We start from the raw sequence: 22,867 nt of genomic DNA, 5'->3' as shown, positions 1-22,867 counted from the left end.
TATTCCATCCAACAGATACCAGAAGATGTGAGAAGCATAGAGCGACACAACCTGGGTGTCTTTGCAGGAAAGCTGCAGTATTCTTAAACTAAGTGTATACTTTGGGTCTCATGTTATATACTCACTACTTTACTGCAGTGCTTCTGCCAAGTGTTTAATTTTGAGAAAGGAGTTTTTTTGACAGATATTTTTCTCCACCATTAGTTATCATGGAGATTGTTTTATGTTGTGTCTTATTAGCCAAACTTTTTTTTAAACCCTGCTAACCTAACTGCTTTTACCCCATTCTCTGGCAACGAATTATAGAGTTTAATTACACGTTGAATGAAAAAATATTTTCCGGTTTGTTTTAAGTTTACTACTTAGTAGATTCATTGTTGCCCCCTAGTCCTATTATTTTTGGAAAGAGTAAACAATTCATGTCTACCTGTTCCACTCCACTCAGTATTTTACAGACCTCTATCATATTTCCCCTCAGCCATCTCTTCTCCAAATTGAAGAGCCCTAACTGCTTTAGCCTTTCTTCATAGGGAAGTTGTCCCATCCCCTTTATCATTTTCATCACCCTTCTCTGCACCTTTTCTAATTCTGCTTTGAGATGTGGTGACCACAATTGCACACAGTATTTGAGGTGCAGTCGCATCATGGAGCGATACAAAGTCAATATGGAGTGGAGGAGTGACCTAGTGGTTAGGGTGGTGGACTTTGGTCCTGAGGAACTGAGTTCAATTCCCGGCACAGGCAGCTCCTTGTGACTGTGGGTAAGTCACTTAACCCTTCATTGCCCGCTGCATTGAGCCTGCCATGAGTGGGAAAGTGCAGGGTACAAATGTAACAACAAAAAAAAATAACATTCTCATTTTTGTTTTCCATTCCTTCTATCACTCCTTTCCTAATAATTCCTAACATTCTAGTTTCTTTCTTAGCCGCTGCTGCATACCCCGGAATTTGATGATATTACTGGTGTCCTAATGAAGGATCTTGTTACACTTTGTTAGATCCTGGGGAATTTGAGACTGCTGGGGGTTGCTTTGCTTATTTCTGTTTCCTTTTACCTTTCATTTTCTCACATTTCTTTTAAATCTTCCTCCTTTCAGCTTCATATGAACAGTCTTTGTCATAGTTCTTTTCATTTAAGGAAAATGCTACTGTCTGCTACGTTGGGTAGCGCATACTTGGCAGTTATTCCGATTTTGGCACATGCCGAATCCCGCGGTAGAAAATAATTTTCTACCACGTGGGGCATTCCCGGCGGTAACCAGCAGTGTGCCCATGTTGCACGTAGGCATGCACTGCATGGTTACCATGTGGGTAGTGCGTGAGTCCTTACCACTAGGTCAATGGGTGAAGGTAAGGGCTCAGGCCGTAAGCAGGCGTGTGCTTGTTTTAATATTAGCGCAGGTCCATTTCCCGGCCCGTTAAAAAAATGGCCCTTTTCCCAGCCGTGGTAAAAAAAATGGCCCAGTGTGCGCCTAAAAGACGTGCCCACACTACCACAGGCCACTTTTTACTGAGGCTCTGTAAAAGGACCCTCAGTCTCTATTCCTGCTGCTGCCTCCAGGTCTGCTTCTGCTGCCTTGCCACTCGCTTGGTTCAGTACTGATGTGTTGATGCCATCTTCCTGATTTACTCATCACACTATGCCTTGAGGTGTTCGTGGGTCCAAAAAGGTCCATCCTGCCCAGTACCCTGTTTCTAACACAGATCAATCCAGGTCACGAGTACTTGGTAAGGTCCCCCCAGATAGCAAGATTCCATGGTATTGTCACACCAGGGACAAGCAGTGGCTTTCTCCACACTACCTCAATAACGGTTTATGGATTTTTCCTTCAGGAATTTGTCCAAACCTTTTTTAAACACAGTTACATTAACTGCTTTTACCACATGTTCTGGCAAATGAGTTCCAGAGCTTAACTATGCGTTGAGTGAAAAAAATATTTTCTCCTATTTATTTTAAATGTGCTACTACGCAACTTCATGAAATATTCCCTACTCACTGTACTTTTTCAAAGATTAAACAATCAATTTGCATTTATCTGCTCTACTCCACTCAGCATTTTATGGATCTCTATCATATCTTCTCTCAGCCATCTTTTCTCCAAGATGAAGAACCATAACCTCTTTAGCCTTTCCTCATATGAGAGTCATTCCATCTCCTTAATCATTTTGATTGCCCTTTTCTGTACCTTTTCAAGTTTCACTATATCTTTTTTGAGGTATGGTGACTAAACCATAGATTAATATAAAAGTATTACGATATTCTTTGTTTTATTCTCTGTTCCTTTCCTAATAATTCCTAAGATTGTTTGCTTTTTGATCTGCTACCATAACCTGAACAGAAGATTTCAATGTAATTTTCAGAACGACACCTAAACCTTTTTCCTCGGTAGTGGCACCCAATGTGGAACCTAGCATCATGTGGCTATAATTTGGGTTATTCTTCCCAATGTGCATCATTCTGCTCTTGTCCACATTACATCTCATCTACCATTTGGATGCCTACTCTTCCAAACTCTCAAGGTCCACATGCAATTTAACAACTTTGAATAATATTGTGTCATCTGCAAATATGATCATTTCATTCATTGTTCCTATTTCCAGATCATTTATAAATATGTTAAAACGCACGGTCCCAGTACAGATCCCTGTGGTACTCCACTATCCACCATACAGGGTGACTGAAACCTCTTTTTACCATTTCAGATGAAACTGAATCTGCCATTGAAATTTGTCTCTTTTAGTGCTATGACCCCCTCCCACCAGACAGGATTAGTCCCTCTCGAACCCCCTGTCCCCGAATGGGAGTAGCCAATATCCTGGATGCCCCTCACCAGTGTCCCTCTAACCAATCTGTAGGCCCCCCAAGGCCTATCTTACAATTGATGGTGGTCTCGTGGTGTAGTTGGGGCAGGAGCAATACCCAGTTGCTCCTGCCCATGCCAGTTCTGTTGTCAAAATGTCAGCCGTGACTTCTAGGGGTAGTCATGCAAGACTGCCATTAGAGGTCACAGCAGTCATCTTGAGTTTGCAGCCATCATGAACAGAAGTGACTGGAGATCACTCTTGCCCTTGTTGGCTCCATTGTCAAAATGGCTGCCATAATCTCTAGCAGTAGTTTTGTGAGACTGCTGCTATAGATCAAGGCAGACATTTTGACAATGGAGTGTTGTTGAGGGTGCAGTTATGAAGACCTAGACCATGTAGTTCCAGTGCTGGTAATGTTTACTATAAAGAATAACCATAATCTACAGATGAAGAAATTTGGAGATATTTTTTTCTTCTGTGGATTACAAAAAAACAAACAAGGCCATTTGGTGCCCAGCACAAGCAAATAAGCAAGCACCCCCCTTCCTCCTCTCTACTGGCTAGGTAATTGAAAGACAGAATTCACTGTTTTCGATGGGTGTGTTCAAAGGGGCAATTTGGAGACTACTTGGATGCAGCAGGTTTCCATCTGTTGAGAACTAATTACCATTTGAAGGGAGCAAGGAGATGGACATGGGGGAAGAGGGACAGAATTCTTGTACCCTTAAGGCAAGCAAAGGAAAAGACATATTGTGAGGGTGGGGACTCTGTGAGAACTGGATTCTGACTCTTTGAAGTGAGCCTTTAATTCACCTTCCTCCTCGGAGAGAATTGTCCATTTAACCCTACTCTCTATTTTCTAGAGGTATTGTACCACAAGGTTGGAAAACCACCATCATCTGTCCAATTTTGAAGAAACCACTACCACCTAGTCACTACCATCCAGCTTCTAATTTACTGTTTTTCTCAAAATTTACAGAACTTATAGTTTTCACAGAGCTACAATCTCATGCAAAAGTCAAATTTGCATTGTATCTGCACCAGTCGGGCTTTAGGGCAGTTTCAGTACAGAGACTGTCTTTATGGTACTACTGAGTGAGGTTCATACCAAACTTGGTGACATTGCTTTGGCTATTTCATTGGATCTTTCTGCCGCATTTGCTTTAGTTGAACCTGATCTACTTTTAAATCATCTCTCTTCATTAGGGCATTACAGATATTGTTTTTAATTGGTCTTTTTCATTCTTTCCAAGTTTCTCTATTATCTTCGGCATTGTCATCATCACCATCTGCTACTTACCCTCCTTCTTCTGTAGTACTTCAGGGGTTAATATTTCCCCCTATGCTTTTTACCTTTTTTCTCAGTCCCTTAACTACGATAGTTCAGACTCGTGGAGGGGCATAATCAAACGCCGCCGGTGAAATAGATGGCTGGCGATCTATTGTGGCGGTGGCGCAACAGCTGGCCGGAACCGTATTATCAAAAAAGATGGCTGGCCATCTTTGTTTCCGATAATACGGTTTAGCCCGGCCAAATGCCAGAGTTCGCCGGGTTGAGATGGCCGGTTTTGTTTTTCAGCGATAATGGAACAAACTGCCAGCCATCTCAAACCCGGCGACATCCAAGGCATTTGGTCGTGGGAGGAACCAGCATTTGTAGTGCACTGGTCCCCCTCACATGCCAGGACACCAACTGGGCACCCTAGGGGTCAGTGCGATGGACTTCAGGAAACGCTCCCACATGCATAGCTCCTTACTTTGGGTGCTGAGCCCCCCCCCAAAACCCACTACCCTCAAACGGACAACACTACCGTAGCTCTTAGGGGTGAAGGGGGCAACTACATGTGGGTACAGTGGATTTTGGAGGGCTCCCATTTACCAGCACAAGTGTTACAGGTGGGGGGGGGAGATGGGCATGGGTGCCCCTGCCTTAAGTGACTGCGGTACCCACTAAAAGTGCTCCAGGGACCTGCATACACGCAGGCCTCTAGGACTTGTTGCTGCTGTATAACCTTGGCACACCAGTTGAGACCTGAAGACTAATCTCTTTGAAAAAGTCCTTTATTTGAATAAGCACGTTTACTCAAAGTTAACTGCAGATCAGAGGTTGTACCCCACTGGCAAAGAGTCTCCCTGGGACTGAGATTAGCAGTAGGTCAGAGCTGGCAGAATGGTGTACAATGCCCTCTTTCAGCAACATTCAAGGTAAGAACTAAGGTCTCTAAAGTGGGTAACACATGAAAGGGATCCAAAAGTGGCTTACAATAATGGCCACTACCTCATGGACTACCAGAAACAAAACAGGGCACACTCTGACCCAGTTAGCAGGGGGGAAAGCACCATGGGAGTAGAGGCCACTACCCTACACCCACCACAATGCATTGCTGATGTGACTCTGCAGTGCACCTTACAGAAAAGGTGTCACACTCACCCGAGAGCCACATCACAACCAGGGAAAGGCTGTCAGAGGATAGAACACATTCTGCTGTCATGGAGGTGGGTATGGCATTTGAGGCTGGCATACAGGCTGGCAAAAAAGGTTTTAGTTTTATTGTTTTAGTGTGGGAGGGGATTGGTGACCACTGGGGGAGTATGGGGAGGTCATCCCCGATTCCTTCCGGTGGTCATCTGGTGAGTTGGGGCACCTTTTTGAGGCTTGGTCGTGAAACTAAAAGGACCAAGTAAACCCGGCGAAATACTGCTTAATGCCGCTTTTTTTGTTCCATTATTGGCGAAAGCCGGCCGTCTGGTAGCCACGCCCATGCCCCGCCTTCGCTAAGCTACCAACATGCCCCCTTGAACTTTCGCCAGCGAAGCGCCGGGAAAGCGGCGATGCTGTCAAAAATGCCGCTTTCGATTATACCGATTTCGCCGCTTTTAAGAAATCGCCGGCCATTTCCCGATTTATGTCGGGAAATGGCCGGCGATCACTTTCGAAAATAAGCTGGATAGGCTCAGCATATTGTATTATGTGAATGACATTCTTTTGTTACATTATGCCTTACCTGATCTTCTCCCTCTCCAAATCTGTTTAAGGAAGTAACAATATGGCTCCACAACAATCATCTTGTTTTAAACCCAGATAAAACCACAGCCTGTTGGCTGGTGGGTCATTTAACATTACCTAGCTATCCATTTACTGTTTTTGATCTGCAGCTATAACCAGTTGACTCTTTTCAATATTTAGGAGTAGACTTTCAGAGGCCTTTTTACTATGCCGCACATGTGCCTATCCAACTTATAATCGAAAGACAAAAACGCCTATATTGCGACCTAAATCGGGAGATAGGCGTTTATCTCCCAAAAACGAATAACACGGTATAATCGAAAGCCGAACTTGGACGTTTTCAACTGCACTCCATCGCAGAAGCATACAAAGTTGACGGGGGCGTGTCGAAGGTGTGGTGAAGGCGGAACTGGGGCGTGGTTATCGGCCGATCAGAGATGGGCGCCTTTCGCCGATAATGGAAAAACAATATGCGTTTTTAGCGAGAATTTAGGGAACTTTTCCTGGACCCTGTTTTTCCACGAATAAGACCACAAAAAGTGCCCTAAATGACCAGATTACCACTGGAAGGAATCGGGGATGACCTCCCCTGACTCCCCCAGTGGTCACAAACCCCCTCCCACCACAAAATATGCCGTTTCACAACTGTTTATTTTCACCCTCAAATGTCATACCCACCTCCCTGGCAGCAGTATGCAGGTCACTGGAGCAGTTATTAGGGGGTGCAGTGGACTTCAGGCAGGTGGACCCAGGCCCATCCCTCCCCTACCTGTTACAATTGTGCTGCTTAATGCTTATTAGTTGTCCAACCCCCCAAACCCACTGTACCCACATGTAGGTGCCCCCCTTCACCCCTTAGGGCTATAGTAATGGTGTAGACTTGTGGGCAGTGGGTTTTGAGGGGTATTTGGGGGGCTCAACACACAAGGGAAGGGTGCTATGCACCTGGGAGCTCTTTTGCCTTTTTTTTTGTTTTTGTAAAAGTGCCCCCTAGGGTGCCTGGTTGATGTCCTGGCATGTGAGGGGGGACAGTGCACTATGAATCCTGGCCCCTCCCATGAACAAATGCCTTGGATTTATTCGTTTTTGAGCTGGGCGCTTTCATTTTCCATTATCGCTGAAAAACAAAAACGCCCAGCTCACAAATTGTCGAATAAAACATGGACGTCTATTTTTTTCGAAAATACGGTTCGGTCCGCCCCTTCACGGACCCGTTCTCGGAGATAAACGCCCATGGAGATAGACGTTTTCATTCAATTATGTCCCTCCACGTGCAGGGCCGGTCTTAGCAAGTGCGGGGCCCTATGCAGACTAATTTGGTGGGGCCCCACCCTAGCCCCACCCACCCTAGCCCTGCCCCACCGTAGCCCCGCCCCCACCCTAGCTCCACCCCATTGATAAAATTATTCCATTTTTAGAACATTTTTTTATTTATGAAATTTCAAATAAAGACAAATGAAGCTAAACTTGTACAAAAAACTGATTGAAATAATAAGCACAATGCTATCATGAAACCTCCCCTCCCCAGAAATTATTCAGTTCAAGTCCACTACAATTAGTAGTTCCAATTCTCATAACAAAGGAGAATAAAGGAAAAATATTAAGAAAAGATTCAGTACTTTCAAATTCCCCTATTACTCTGTAACCCATATATGCAATAAAATAAAAATGAAATGAAAAGATATACAATAAAATTAAGTGATATGTAAAATATAATGTACAATATAAAAACATATAGACCACCAAGGTATTAAAATTGTTTTAAAATATATACCACAACTCTCTGACTCAAGAAGACTCCGACTATGTCATCCATAATTGTCTGACAACACACAAAAAAAAAATAAGTAAAAAAAAAAAAGTCACAATTAATACCTTATACACCAATATACCAGCCATACGGAAAATGCAGATTATCAACAATATGAAGCTAGCAAGGGATCATAATATCACAATTCTCATGTAGAGCCACAAAACACCCTTTAGAGATAGTGTGTCATGATTTAGGCTCTACACCCTTTCCGATGTTTGGTGCCACCTTAGTAAGGCCAACACATAATCTCTCCACTGCAAAACACTATACACAAACGTGTGCAAAAACACACTCATAACCTTAACAAACCATAAACAGCACTAATTCCAAGGACAGGACGAGCTACAACCTTATGCGTGGCGTGGAAAGGCAACTGTAATTACACCTGGCTCTAAAACACCAGTGCACAACCTAGTGAAAAAAAACAAACAAAAAGAGCTGCAAACTATACGCTAGCAGAATACTGCACCTTCCTTGATCACACCTGAAAAACACATGAATGCAAAATACTGAACTGGAAAGTTACCTCAAGAAGTCAGACTCAGTATGTAGCAATACTACAAAAATTAAAACTTACATGAAAAAATATCACAGATGCACATTTCCAAAAACTAACATATTCCAATTAATAAATCCTGAATAAAATAGTTTTTTCTACCTTTGTTGTCTGGTGACTTTGTTTTTCTGATCATGCTGGCTCAGTATCCGATTGTGCTGCTATCTGTCCTCTTAACTCCGTTTCCAGGGCTTCCTTTCCATTTATTTCTTTACTTTCCGCCTTTCTTCTTCATTTCTTGCCCTACATCCGTAAGTAAAAGCTGGGTCCTCCGCAGACTTGACTGTCCAGTGGATCCAGCTTCTGCCTATTTTCTATATCCATGTGCACTTTGAGGCATATTTTCAAAGCACTTAGCCTCCCAAAGTTCCATAGAAACCTATGGAACTTAGCCTCCCAAAGTGCTTTGAAAATATGCCTCCAGATCTCCTCTCTTCCTTTTCCCTCACCTCATCTCCTTCCTCACTCTTCCCTCGCCTCCATCCATGTCCAGCATTTCTTCTCTCTCCTCCATCCACCCATGTCCAGCGACCCTCCTGTCCCCCCTGCCATCCATCTATATCCAGCAACCCCCCTGTCCCCTCTGTCCTCCCCTGCCATCCACCTATGTCCAGAGACCCCCTCCCCTCCATCCACCCATGTCCAGCGACCCTCCTGTCCTCCCTGCCCGCTCCTGCCATCCACCTATGTCCAGAAACCCCCTCCCCTGCCATCCACCCATGTCCAGTGACCCTCCTGTCCCCCCTGCCATCCATGTCCAGCAACCCCCCCTGTCCCCTATGCCCTCCCCTGCCATCCACCCATGTCCAGCGACCCTCCTGTGCCCCCTGCCCTCCCCTGCCATCCACCTATGTCCAGAAACCCCCCTCCCCTGCCACCCACCATGTCCAGCGCCCCTCCTGTCCTCCCTGCCCGCCCCTGCCATCCACCTATGTCCAGAAACCCCCTCCCCTGCCATCCACCCATGTCCAGTGACCCTCCTGTCCCCCCGTGCCATCCATGTCCAGCAACCCCCCCTGTCCCCTATGCTCTCCCCTGCCATCCACCCATGTCCAGCGACCCTCGTGCCCCCTGCCCTCCCCTGCCATCCACCTATGTCCAGAAACCCCCTCCCCTGCCATCCATCCATGTCCAGTGACCCTCCTGTGCCCCCTGCCATCCCCCTATGTCCAGAAGCCCTCCTCCCCTCCATCCAACCCATGTCCAGCGACCCTCCTGCCCCCCTTGCCAACTGCCATCCACCTATGTCCAGTAACCCCCCCTGCCCTCCACCCATGTCCCGTGACGCGAGTCTCCTCAATCCCCTGCTGCTCCCCCTCCCTCCAGCCACCTGAGACATCTCCCGTCTGCCCCCCCCTCCCCGACCCGCCAAACGACCCTCTTCTTTTGCCTGCACCTCACCTGACCCGAGCCAGCATTTTAAAAAAAAACCTTCAAGCGGCGGTGCCGGTGCCTCGCGTCTGAGGGCAGAAAACTCGCTTCGTCGATGGCCGGCCTTCCCTCAAGTCCCGCCCTCTGATGTAACTTCCGCAAGGGTGGGACTTGAGGGAAGGCCGGCCAACGACGAAGCGAGTTTTCTGCCCTCAGACGCGAGGCAACCGGCACCGCCGCTTGAAGGTTTTTTTAAAAATGCTGGCTCGGGTCAGGTGAGGTGCGGGCGAAAGAAGAGGGTCGTTTGGCGGGTCGGGGAGGGGGGGGTCAGACGGGAGATGTCTCAGGTGGCTGGAGGGAGGGGGAGCAGGAGGAGACTCGCATCGCGGGACATGGGTGGAGGGCAGACGAGCGTAGTCGACGAGGCAGAGGCGAGGCACGCCGCGCGGGGCCCCCTTAGGCGCGGGGCCCTATGCGGCCGCCTCGGTCGCCTCTGCCTAAGACCGGCCCTGTCCACGTGTGCCCAACGCATGCCAATTGGAGTTACTGCTCGCTACCACATGGCCCGTGCCGTAATTTCATTTTTACGTGAGTCCGCTACGTGCATCAGAAAATATATTTCATTTTCTGGTGTACGGCGAAAATCGGGCGGTAACTCCGACGATGCGTGTAGGTGATTACCGCATGGTTAATGCAAGAGGCCTTCCCGCTAAGTCAATGGTTGGCTGTAAGATCTCACACCCAAAATGGACACGCGCCAATTTTTATTTTGCTGCGCATCTATTTTTGGCAAAAATTTTTAAAAGGCCTTTTTTTACAGGCGCACTGAAACTGGATCTGCATGTGCCCAAACCCACGCCTACACTACCGCAGGCCATTTTTCAGCACACCTTAGTTAAAGGACCCCCTCATTTTCTAAACAGATTTTTCAGTAGTTCAATCTGGCTTTTTTGCTTTGAGGCGAATAAGGTTCATTCGCAGTTACCGTGACGAAAACTCCTTGCATATATCATTCAACACTTTTGTCGCTTCCTGTTTCAATTATTGCAATGTGTCACTGCTGGCGACGGGTGAGTGAGCCCTTGGGTGCTGGAGAGGATATCAAGAGTCGAAGACCCGGAGGCACCAACCTGCAGTAGACAGGTCAACTGTATGGGATATCTTTTATAGTGTTTATCGAAGACTTGTTTTATTAGGAGCCTGTTTTATGTTTATCGCATTGACTATTTTATATTGATTTGACAGGAGCCTTTTTATGTATTCATTTTATTTATTTATAGAATATAAAAGAATATCAAAAGAAGACCCCAAACCAGCACACCAAGACAACAGACAATTGATAAAAATCACCACAAATTTGAACCCAAGAAAGAAACACCAATTAATACAAATAGGATACACTAACACCAGATCTATAATCAGAAAAACCACATTGATAACCGACTGGATAACGGCAGATCACCTTGACCTCCTTCTCATCAACGAAACTTGGATACATGACTCCAAAGACCCAATAACCCTAGAGCTTTGTCCACCAGGGTACAAAATCACTCATTGGACGAGAGAAGGAAAAAGAGGCGGAGGTATAGCTATAATCTACAAATCCCAATTCACAATTACAACTACAGCCGAATCAATCCTCCCTCAACTCGAAATAGCCTCAGTCAGAGTTACACACCCGAACTTGCATGATGAATTAAATATAATCCTATTTTACAGACCCCCGGCTAAGTGGCAAGAAGCACAGATACACTTTATGGACTTCATATCAAATACTTGTCTATCATCCCAGAATATCATCATAGCAGGAGACATTAACCTCCACCTTGAAGACACCAACTCAAACAACGTACACAAAAGCAAGGAATTCCTCCAACTTTGGGAGTTCCACTGGCCTAACATGCAACCCACCCACAAACATGGACACACACTGGACATCATAACTCACAAATTTTCATCAGACGCAAACCTCACAATCAAGGACACAAAATGGACAATCATACCATGGTCAGATCACTACAAAGCAAACACCTCCCTCCTCTGGAAAACAAAAGAGAAACAACAAAAACAGGAAAAAAGAACCTACACAATGAGAGGCAAAATAGACCCTTTAACATTTTGGCAACAAATATATACCGCTGAATGGACAACAACCACAGAATCACCCCAATTCTTACAAGAATGGGATAACAGATGCAGAGCAGTCCTAGACAATATAGCCCTGCTCCAAACCAGAACCTCGCATAGGATTAGCTCAATCCCATGGTTCAATGAAGAACTGAAAGAATAAAAACACAGGTCAGAAGACTAGAAAGAGCATGGAGCAAAAAAAAAAGATGAACACACACTTAAAGAATGGAAACAATTACAAAGAAAATACAAATACAGCATCAGACATACCAAAAGAACGTATTACAAAACCATAATAGGACCAGATTACAAGGACACACACACATTCTTTTCACTCGTAAACAATCTCCTAACCACCACACGAGTCACCTCGAACAACACAGACACCCCATCGGCAGCCAACCTAGCAAAGTATTTCAATGAAAAAATCACAAAGCTCAGACGCATGATACCAAGTAACACCATTGAATATTCAAGCATCCTTGAATACCTAGACCCAATACCCGGGAAATACCTAGCTGATCGATCATGGACCAATTTTGACTTAATTTCAGTAGATGAACTCACACACTGGCTCAAAAAATATGCCAAATCTCAGTGCAAACTTGACATTTGCCCTACCAGCCTAATAAGAGCTGCACCTAAACAATTTAAAAAAGACCTCACGAACCAAATAAACTATAGACTCCTACATGGTCTCTTCCCCACGGAAAATGGAAACATACTACTCACTCCGTTGCCAAAAGATGCCAAGAAAAGCACAATGGACTTAACCAACTACCGACCAGTTGCCTCGATCCCACTTACTACAAAGTTGATGGAAGGCATAGTAACGAAGCAGCTCACGGATTATCTGACCAAACACTCAATTCTACACGAGTCACAGTCAGGATTCCGATCAATCATAGCACCGAAACCGTACTAGTGTCCGCAATGAACTCCTTCGAAAAAACAATTGCAACCGGCAAGAACATACTCATATTACAATTCGACATGTCCAGTGCCTTCGACATGGTGGATCATGGAATACTACTACACATACTAGAATACTTCGGAATCGGAGGCCCAGTTCTCAAATTGTTTAAAGGATTCCTCACCACTAGATCCTACCAAGTTATAACGAATACTACCAGATCACCGCCTTGGACATCGGAATGTGGAGTTCCTCAAGGATCCCCCCTTTCACCCACAATCTTCAACCTAATGATGATACCACTAGCCAAACTCTTGGCCAATCAAAACCTTAACCCCTACATATATGCCGATGACGTCACAATCTACATCCCGTTTAAGAGTGACTTAAACGAAATAACCAACGAGATCAACCAGAGCTTCCAGATCATGCACTCATGGGCGGACTCATTCCGGTTAAAGCTCAACGCAGAAAAAACCCAATGCCTAGTTCTCACCTCCCAATACAACACAAACAGTTACTCCACTATAACCACACCTCACTGCACACTTCCTATCTCAGAAAACCTGAAAATTCTTGGAGTCACCATTGATCGAAACCTCACACTCGATACCCACGTGAAGAACACAACGAAAAAAATGTTCCAATCGATGTGGAAACTCAAAAGAATTAAACCTTTTTTCCCAAGAAACGTCATTCGCACCCTGGTACAGTCACTAGTAATAAGCCACTTGGACTACTGCAACGCTCTGTACGCAGGCTGTAAAGAACAAACCATTAAAAAACTCCAAACAACCCAAAACACGGCAGTCAGACTCATCTTTGGAAAACCTAAATATGAAAGTGCGAAGCCCTTAAGAGAGAAACTACATTGGCTTCTGCTCAAGAACTTATTGAGTTCAAGATCTGCACAACCGTGCACAAAATCATTCACGCAGACGCCCCACTCTATATGCTAAACCTAGTGGACCTACCGCCCAGAAACACCAAAGATCGGCCCGCAAATTCCTCAATCTGAATTTCCCCAGCTGCAAAGGAGGTGAAATACAAACAGGCTTATGCTACGACCTTTGCATACAAAGCACACAGTTTTGGAATGCGTTACCCAAGGCCCTGAAAACCATGAACAATCTAACCAGCTTCCGCAAAGCTCTGAAAACACACCTCTTTAACAAAACTTACAAAAGTCACCCTCAATGATACAAATCATCCCCCAACCACCCAAGCACACCTAAAACACTTCTCACACAACCCACCCAACATCTGCCCATCTAAATCCTCTTTTACCTCAACTTATGATCAACTGAATTTAAATCATACTGACTTTATCATAACCTTACTCTGTAAGCCACATTGAGCCTGCAAAAAGGTGGGATAATGTGGGGTACAAATGTAATGTTAATACTAATAATAATTTATACTTTTTAAAGGATATGTGTACAATGACATTTTCTTCTGCATAGACAAAGGCACTTTTTTTCATAGCGCTTGTTTATGCTGTTTGTGACATCACCATCTCAATCTTTTAGGCCGATACTTTTTATCCTGTGCCGCAGCTTTCACTGCAACTGGGCATGTGCAGCGTCATGTTTCCTTTTTGGTGCCAAAACACTTTGGGGGTCTTTTACAAAGGCGTGCTAGCATTTTAGCGCACACTAAACACTAGAGACGCCCATAGGAATATATGGGCGTCTCTAGTGTTTAGCGCACGCTAAAAATTCTAGCACTCCTTTGTGAACTATTTAAACAGATACCTGGACAACAGCTCTGTTTATTTCACAAGTGTCAGATCTCTATGGTAATGCTGTTCCTTCAGTCATTGATATTATCTGTGAAGAGCAGTCCGCGTCCTTTTTAAGGTATTTTTTAAATTACATTTGTACCCTGCGCTTTCCCACTCATGGCAGGCTCAATGCAGCTTACATGGGGCAATGGAGGTTAAGTGACTTGCCAGAGTCACAAGGAGCTGCCTGTGCCTGAAGTGGGAATTGAACTCAGTTCCTCAGGACCAAAGTCCACCACCCTAACCACTAGGCCATGCCTCCACAATCAATCGGTCTGTGATTGTGCTGAGACCTGAGAAACATTACTTTAGTGTTCATTTCCCTATATTACTGCACTTGCGCCTATCAGGCTTATTTTCGAAAGAGAAGGATGCCCATCTTTCGACGCAAATCGGAAGATGGGCGTCCTTCTCACAGGGTCACCCAAATCAGCATAATCAAAAGCCGATTTTGGGCATCCCCAACTGCTTTCCGTCACGGGGATGACCAAAGTTCCCGGGGGCGTGTCAGAGGCATAGGGAAGGCGGGACTTGGGGCGTCCCTGATGAGCATTTGGATGACTTTACCTGGTCCAGGTTTACGACCAAGGCACAAAAAGGTGTCCGAACTGACTAGATGACCACCGGAGGGAATCGGGGATGACCTCCCTTACTCCCCCAGTGGTCACTAACCCTCTCCCACCCTCAAAAAAGAACTTTAAAAATATTTTGTGCCAGCCTCAAATGTCATACTCAGGTCCATCACAGTAGTATGCAGGTACCTGGAGCAGGTTTAGTGGGTGCAGTGCACTTCAGGCAAGTGGACCCAGGCCCATCCCTTCCACCTGTTACACTTGTGGTGGTAAATGTGAGCCCTCCAAAACCCACCACAAACCCACTGTACCCACATCTAGGTGCCCCCCTTCACCCCTGAGGGCTATGGTAGTGTACAGTTGTGGGTAGTGGGTTTGGGGGGGGGGGGTTGGGGGCTCAGCACACAAGGTAAGGGAGCTATGTACCTGGGAGCTTTTTCTGAAGTCCACTGCAGTGCTCCCTAGGGTGCCCAGTTGGTGTCCTGGCATGTCAGGGGGACCAGTGCACTACGAATACTGGCTCCTCCTATGACCAAAGTGCTTGCATTTGGTCGTTTCTGAGATGGGAGTCCTTAGATTCCATTATCGCCAAAAATCAGAAACGACCAAGTCTAAGAATGACCATCTGTAGGGACGACCTAAATGTCAAGATTTGGGCGTCCCCGACCATATTATCAAAACGAAAGATGGACGCCCATCTTGTTTTGATAATACGGGTTTCCCTGCCCCTTCGCTGGGACGTCTTTTGAGGACATCCTCAGGAAAACTTGGGTGCCCCTTTTAATTATGCCCCTCCACATTCACTAAGGTGCGCTATAGGTGCATTAGCAGTTTTAATGTATGTTAATGATTTATGCGTGTTAAACACTAACCTGCCCATGGAAATGTATAGGCGTGTTAGTGTTTAACGCGCCTTAACCTTAAAGGCGTGTCAGAAATGCCAATGCACCCTAGTAAACATACCTATTTGTCACATTTACACCCCTAACACTTACCAAATGTTTTTGTACAGTACTGCGGTGGATATTTATTCAACAGTATTCCGCATTTTTCTTTGTGCACATATACCATTCTTTCTGTTGTCTGATTCTCACGACCTACACTTTTTCTCACTGATCGCACGTTTGTTAAATCTAGTTATATTATACACATTTTTAACACTTTCTTCACAGTTGGCACAATTACATCATTACAAACACCCTTTCATGTTCACAGCTTTTGATCTATTTTGTGATAATCGTTTCATTTTTATGCCTTTTGTGCTGTGTACATTCAGTAAAGGTCTTTTACATTCCTTGTAGACTGCGCTGTCTCTCTGGATTTATGTATTGACACGCTATCAGAAACATTTCCAACCAAGGTTAGATTTTGTTTTTCCTCTCACTGACAATTTACCTTTCTTACCTTGTTCCATGCCTAATTGTTTTAAGAAACACCAAAATTTTTTAATTGTGAGTTGAGTAGTCCATCTTTTTCTTTTTATCTGTAACATTAGTACTCTTTTTATCTGTAAGCAATGCTAGTATTCTTACCCCCTCTTACAAAGCTGTGCAGTAATACTGACATAGCCCATTCACTTTGCTGCACTTTGAATGGGCTGTGTCGGCATCACCGCACCAGCAGTGGCTAGCGTGGCTGTGGAGGGGGGTAGTTATTTGTTATTCACTTTTTATTTATTTTTTCCTGGTCATCTGTTATATTTTAAATTGTAATGTTATTTAGTCTTTTATAATTCAGAATGTCAATGGGATTTTGTAACATGGCCTTTATGTATATATGATATAACCCCAATGCACGTCAATTTTGAGTTACCGCCTGACCACCATGTGGCTGTTGTGGTAATTTCATTTTTGGCGCATGTCCAATATTCGCGTCTGAAAAATATTTTTTATTTTCGGATGCACGCCAAGCGGCATTTGACACGGGTAGGTCATTGCCGCCCAGATTCTTTACCACTAGGTCAATGTCTGGCGGTAAGGTCTCAGACCCCAAATGGATGCGTGGCAATTTTGATTTTGCCGCATGTCCATTTTCGGCAAAAAAGGGGCCTTTTTCACAGGTGCCATGAAAAATGGATTGGTGTGCACCCAAAACCCACGCCTACACACCGCAAGCCATTTTTCAGCACACCTTAGTAAAAGGACCCCTTAGTTATTAGCAGGGGCGTATCTGCGTGGGGCCACAGGGGCCTGGGCCCCCGCAGATTTTGCCCCGGACCCCCCTACCGCCGTTAACCCTCCCTCCCTCGCCTACCGCCGTCACCTACCCCGAGGTCCGCTTCCTCCGGCTTTTTAAAATATTGCTTCAGCTGGCGGGGGACCCCAACCCCCCGCCAGCCCAGCTGCGATCTTTAACTTTTTCATCCTTGTCGTGCAGCGCGCAGTGAAAGCTGCATGCATCTTTAGTTCCAGTTGGATGGAGTCTGACGTCGCAGCACGTCGTCAGACTCCATCCAACTGGAACTAAAGATGCATGCAGCTTTCACGGTGCGCTGCACGACAAGGATGAAAAAGTTAAAGATCGCAGCTGGGCTGGCGGGGGGTTGGGGTCCCCCGCCAGCTGAAGCAATATTTTAAAAAGCCGGAGGAAGCGGACCTCGGGGTAGGTGACGGCGGTAGGCGGGGGAGGGAGGGAGTGTTAACGGCGGTAGGGGGGGTTGACGGCGGTAGGGGCGGCTGACGGCGGTAGGGGCGGCAGTAGGGGGGGGCTATAATGTGCCCCCTCACTCTAGCCCCTGCCCCCCCTACCGCCGAACCTCAGATACGCCCCTGGTTATTAGACTCCTGAGGCAGGCACTTTGCCGAAACATGGTGCAAGGTTGAGTCTTTTTTGGAATAAACTCTGAGTTTGAATTAAATTGTCTCCCTCGAATCCTTTGGAACTATTGTATTAGCCATACTACTGCTTTGTTTTTCTCGACTAAATAAGTGCATAACATTTCTTGTTGAAATTCAAAGCGGTTGCTGAGAAAACTGCAAAAATCTGTAGGGCGTTACTTTTTTTTGCCTCACCCTGTATGTCAGAAAATGAAAATAAAATTGTATGTTAAAACCATCATTCATTACCTGGTGACTTTCCTTTGGGTGAGGATGTCATAGAATTCTCTATTTCCTGAATTGTTGATCACGTTCTAAAAGAGAATTTTGTTCTGAGGAAATTCTAGGAGATTGGATATGCTCCAGGGACGTAGCCAGACCTCACAGTGGGAGGGGCCAGAGCCCGAGGTGGGGGGGCACATTTAGGTCTGCTGCCCCACCCCAACCACCTCGCCGCTCCCCCTGCTGCCCTGCCGCACCCCACAGCTGCAAATACCTTGGGGTCCCCAACCCCCGCCAGCTGATGCCTTCTCCAGCGCCATTCCTCCTCTCAACCTGCCTGCTCCTTTACGTGAAACTGAGCATGTTCAATTTCATAAAAAGGAGCATGCAGGTTGTGAGGAGGAAGTGAGAGCAGGGCAGGGAAAGCGGCAGCACCGGAGACTGGCGTTGGACAAGGCTTCAGCTGGCAGGGTTGGGGACCCCCACCAGCAAAACAGGGGCCCAGATTAAATTTGGGGGGCCCAGGCCCCCTTAGCCCCACCTAGCTACGCCACTGATATGCTCTACAACATTTTTAAAAGTTGTGTTTAGAAAATTGAATTTTTTATTATAAGTTTCTTAAAATAATCTTGAAATTGGTTAATTATAGCAGTCTTCAATATGTACTTGTCCACATGCATCTAGTATATGAGAGATTCTAGATTTGTCTTTTTTAGATTTCAAATATTGAACTAAAGGTGTCCAGAACAATTATTTTCAGCATAATAACGTGATTTATGTTTAAAAAATGGATGTAGATGATTCACAATGTAAAGAGATTATAATATCTCTTTACATCGTGAATCATCTACATACAGTTATACTTCAAGGTTTGAAGTTCCTGCAAGGTTGTTAATTTTTTTAATCTATTAGTTATTTGTTTTCCAATAGTGCTTTTTATTTTCCATTTCTACTAAAGTACATCTACATTCTTTAGCCTTCTCAGCTGAAAAATTAAAAACTGCACTTCTTAATGTAGCCTTGTAGGCTCTCCCAGACATGGATAGGATAGTCTTAAATGGGATTAAGATTGATCTCCAGAGACTTATCTAATCAAAGAAGAGAATGATTCATCTTGTAAGAGGGTTGAATTAAAAAGCTCCACACAGCTTTCAAGCAAAGAAAGGTGCCCTTTTACAAAGGCGTGCTGAAAAATGGCCTGCAGTAGTGTAGACGCGTGTTTCGGGCGCGTGCAAAATCATTTTTCAGCGCACCTGTAAAAAAATGCCTTTTTAAAAGTTTTGTCGAAAATGGACATGCAGCAAAATGAAAATTGCCGTGCGTCTATTTTGGGTCTGAGACCTTACCACCAGCCACTGACCTAGTGGTAAGGTCTCACACGGTAACCGGGTGGTAATGGTCTACCCGTGTAAAATGCCAATTACCGCCCGATTACCGCCTGTGCGCCAGAAAATAAAAATATTTTCTGGCACGTGTAGCGGACGTGTATCAAAAATGAAATTACCGCAAGGGCCACGCAGTAGCCGGGCGGTAACGGAAAATTGATGCATATTGGGCGCGCGTGATAGGCACCTACGTGGCTTACTAAAAAGGACCCAAAGTCTGAAGGATAAATTGTACTCCTATGCCACTGTTGGTCCAACTGGTATGAGGTGGAAGACCCCTGTTGGAGGTATAAAATTCCCCAGCAAGCTGAAAACAATTATACTCACCTGGATCCTGGGCTCTGCCATCAAATTGCTGGGGAGAAAAAAAGATCTCAGTTATTTTCAGTAGCTCATCACCTTTTCACTACATGAAAACATTTATCCAAGGTAAGAGGAATTCCTGGGAGCAAATTTAGGATAGGAGAGAAATATATGTGCCTGCTGTTTTGACCTTCTCCTCATTAAGTGGGTCTTTTACTAATCCGCAGTAGCGTTTTTAGCTCACGGTAGAAATCAGCTGGCGGTAAAAGCTGAGATGCCTATTATATTCTTATGGGCATCTCAACGTTTACCACCAGCTGATTTCTACAGCGAGCTAAAAATGCTACCGTGGCTTAGTAAAAAAAGCCCTGTTTGCAGAAATAACATGCGCAAAGTGGACATACCTTTTCTACAAACAAAAGTTACATTATCTAAGGAGCCGTTTTACTAAACCACAGCAATAAATGGACTGTGGCAGTGCGAACGCATCTTTTGTGCATGTGCTGGGCCAGTTTTTTCCGCATCCTGGAAAAGGGCCTTTTTTCAAGGGGTCGGAAAATGGACATGCAGGAAAATAAAACCCAGCGTGCGTCCATTTTTGGCCTGAGACCTTACTGTCACCCACTGACTTAGTGGTAAGGTCTGATGTGCTTCCCAGGCAGAAGGCATGCAGCACTCACTGCCATCTACCGCCGGGTAAGCGCCACGTGGTAGAAAATAGAATATATTTTCTACTGTGTCTTTTTGGCGCGTGCCCAATTCAGAATTACTATCCAGGGCACGCGGTAGCCGGGCGGTAATGCCAATTTGGTACACACTGGATGTGCATAGGCCCTTACACACCTTTGCAAAAGGGTCCCTAAGTTAAAGCCCCTTTTATTAAGTGGCGGTAAGCCCAACGTGGGATTACCGCTCGCTAAACAGGAAGTACCACCGGGCTAATGCAGCAGCCCGGCAGTACTTCCCACCCCTAGCGAGCTGTCATATCGGCACTACAAAAATTACTTGGCAGTAACTGGGCAGTGCCATGTGCTGCCCGGTTACCGCTGGGTTAGCATAGGAGCCCTTACCCCCACTTCTAAAAAAAAAAATATATATATATATATACAAATACCTCCCAGGTGCATAGCTCCCTTACCTTGGGAGCTGAGCCCCCCAAATCCCCCCTAAAACACACTCCCCACAACTCTACACCACTACCATAGCCCTTAAGGGTGAAGGGGGGCACCTACATGTGGGTTTTGGGGGGGTTTGGAGGGCTCAACACTTACCTTCACAAGTGTAAGAGGTAGGGGGGGATGGCCCTGGTCCACCTGCCTGAAGTCCACTACAACCAACAAAAACTGTTCCAGGGACCTGCATACTGCTGTCAAAGAGCTGGGTATGACATTTGAGGCTGGCATACAGGCTGCAAAAAATGGTTTTTGGTTTTTGGTTTTTTTTTTTGGGTGGGAAGGGGGTTGATGACCACTGGGGGAGTATGGTGAGGTCATCCATCATTCCCTCCGGTGGTCATCTGGTGAGTTGGGGCACCTTTTTGAGGCTTGGTCGTGAAAATAAAAGGGCCAAGTAAAAGCGATGAAATACTCATTAACGCCACTTTTGTTTTTTCCATTATGTGCTGAAGACGGCCATCTGGTAGCCACGCCCATGCCCGCCCATGTCCCGCCTTCACTACGCCGCCGACACGCCCCCTTGAACTTTCGACGGCTCGGTGACGGGAAAGCAGCGAAGGTGTGAAAAAAGCACCTTTCGATTATACCGATTTCGCCCCTTTTGAGAGATCGCCGGCCATCTCCCGATTTATGTCGGAAAATGGCCAGCGATCACTTTCGAAAATGAGCTGGTTGGTTACTAAAAGTCAGTTATTGTTACATTTAAATAATTTAGGAAATACATTCCAAACAGCTGCACCTTTGCCAACTATTGATCTTTTCCTTGCTATCCTATTGCTATAATTATTCTTTGGAGCATCAGTCTTATTTCTTGAGCTGAGCACAAGGATTTTAATGGAGTATTCCTAGCAAAATGTATGCAGATAAAGACCATATGGCTCATCCATACTATCTAGTCTCCCAATCACTCCTTTAGAGATCCTATGTACTTTTTCTGAGTTCTCTTGAATTCAGATTACGATTTTCGTCTCCAGTACTTCCACCAGGAGGTAATTCCACAAATTCACCAACCTTTCCGTGAAGAAGTATTTTCTCAGGTTACTTCTGAGTCTATCCCCTTTCACCTTCATTCTATGACCCAGAGCTTCCTTTGAATTGAAAGAGGCTCACCTCTTGTGCATTTGTGCCACGTAGATATTTAAATGTGGCGTACCAAGGGGGGGGGGGGGGCGGTGGGGGCGGTCCGCCCCGGGTGCATGCCGCTGGGGGGGGTGCTGCGCACCGGTCAGCGTCGTTCGTTTCCATGCTCCCTCTGCCCCGGAACAGGAAGTAACCTGTTCTGGGGCAGAGGGAGCATGGAAACGAATGACGCTGACCGGCACACGGCACCCCCCCCCCCCAGCGGCGTGCACCAGGGGAGGGGGGTTATTTCACCGGGGTGGGGGGTCACGCTGCATGGGGGGGCGCTGCACCCGGGGGGGGGGCGCATCGGCGATCCGCCCCGGGTGTCAGCGCCCCTCGGAACACCACTGCCTCTCCCACTTTTCTTACAAAGTATATATATATTGAGTTCTTTAAGTCTGTCCCCATACGCTTTATGACGAAGACCATTGACCTAATAATATCTGCCATCTGGACCAACTCCATCCTGTTTATGACTTTTTGATAGTGCAGCCTCCAGAATTGTACAGAATATTGTAAATGAGGTCTCACCAGAGTCTTATACAGTGGCATTACCTCCTTTTTCCTACTGGCCATTCCTCTCCCTATCCTTCTAGCTTTCACTGTCACCTTTTCTACCTGTTTGGCCACATTAAGATCATCACGTACGATCACACCCAAGTCCTGCTCTTCTTTCATGCACAAAAGTTCTTTACCCCATACACTGTACCATTCCCTTGGGTTTTTGCAGCCCAAATACATGACCCTGCATGATTTAAGAGTAGGGGAATCTTACCCATGGCTGAAAGAAGAAGGTGCACAAAGGAGCCGCTCTGCTCCTTGTGTGCACTCCTTTGGCGTGCGCTGCTAAGGAGCAAAATTTAAAAAAGGGTACTAACAGTGACGTGAACAACA

At 45.7% G+C, this 22,867-nt stretch overlaps 1 protein-coding gene across 1 annotated transcript in view; it reads right to left on the bottom strand.

The window, feature by feature from the left end:
• Positions 1-22,867, bottom strand: part of LOC115472490 (cadherin-related family member 4-like) — a 95,650-nt gene that overhangs the window by 5,210 nt on the left and 67,573 nt on the right. Inside the window, exon 9 of the mRNA XM_030206782.1 lies at positions 19,701-19,728. Within this exon, the coding sequence (XP_030062642.1) occupies positions 19,701-19,728 (28 nt within the window). The remainder of the gene's footprint in view (positions 1-19,700; positions 19,729-22,867) is intronic.

Source organism: Microcaecilia unicolor, chromosome 6 (genome assembly GCF_901765095.1).
Source record: "Microcaecilia unicolor chromosome 6, aMicUni1.1, whole genome shotgun sequence".
In the NCBI taxonomy this organism is placed as follows: Eukaryota; Metazoa; Chordata; class Amphibia; order Gymnophiona; family Siphonopidae; genus Microcaecilia; species Microcaecilia unicolor.
This window is presented reverse-complemented; position numbering and strand designations above follow the sequence as displayed.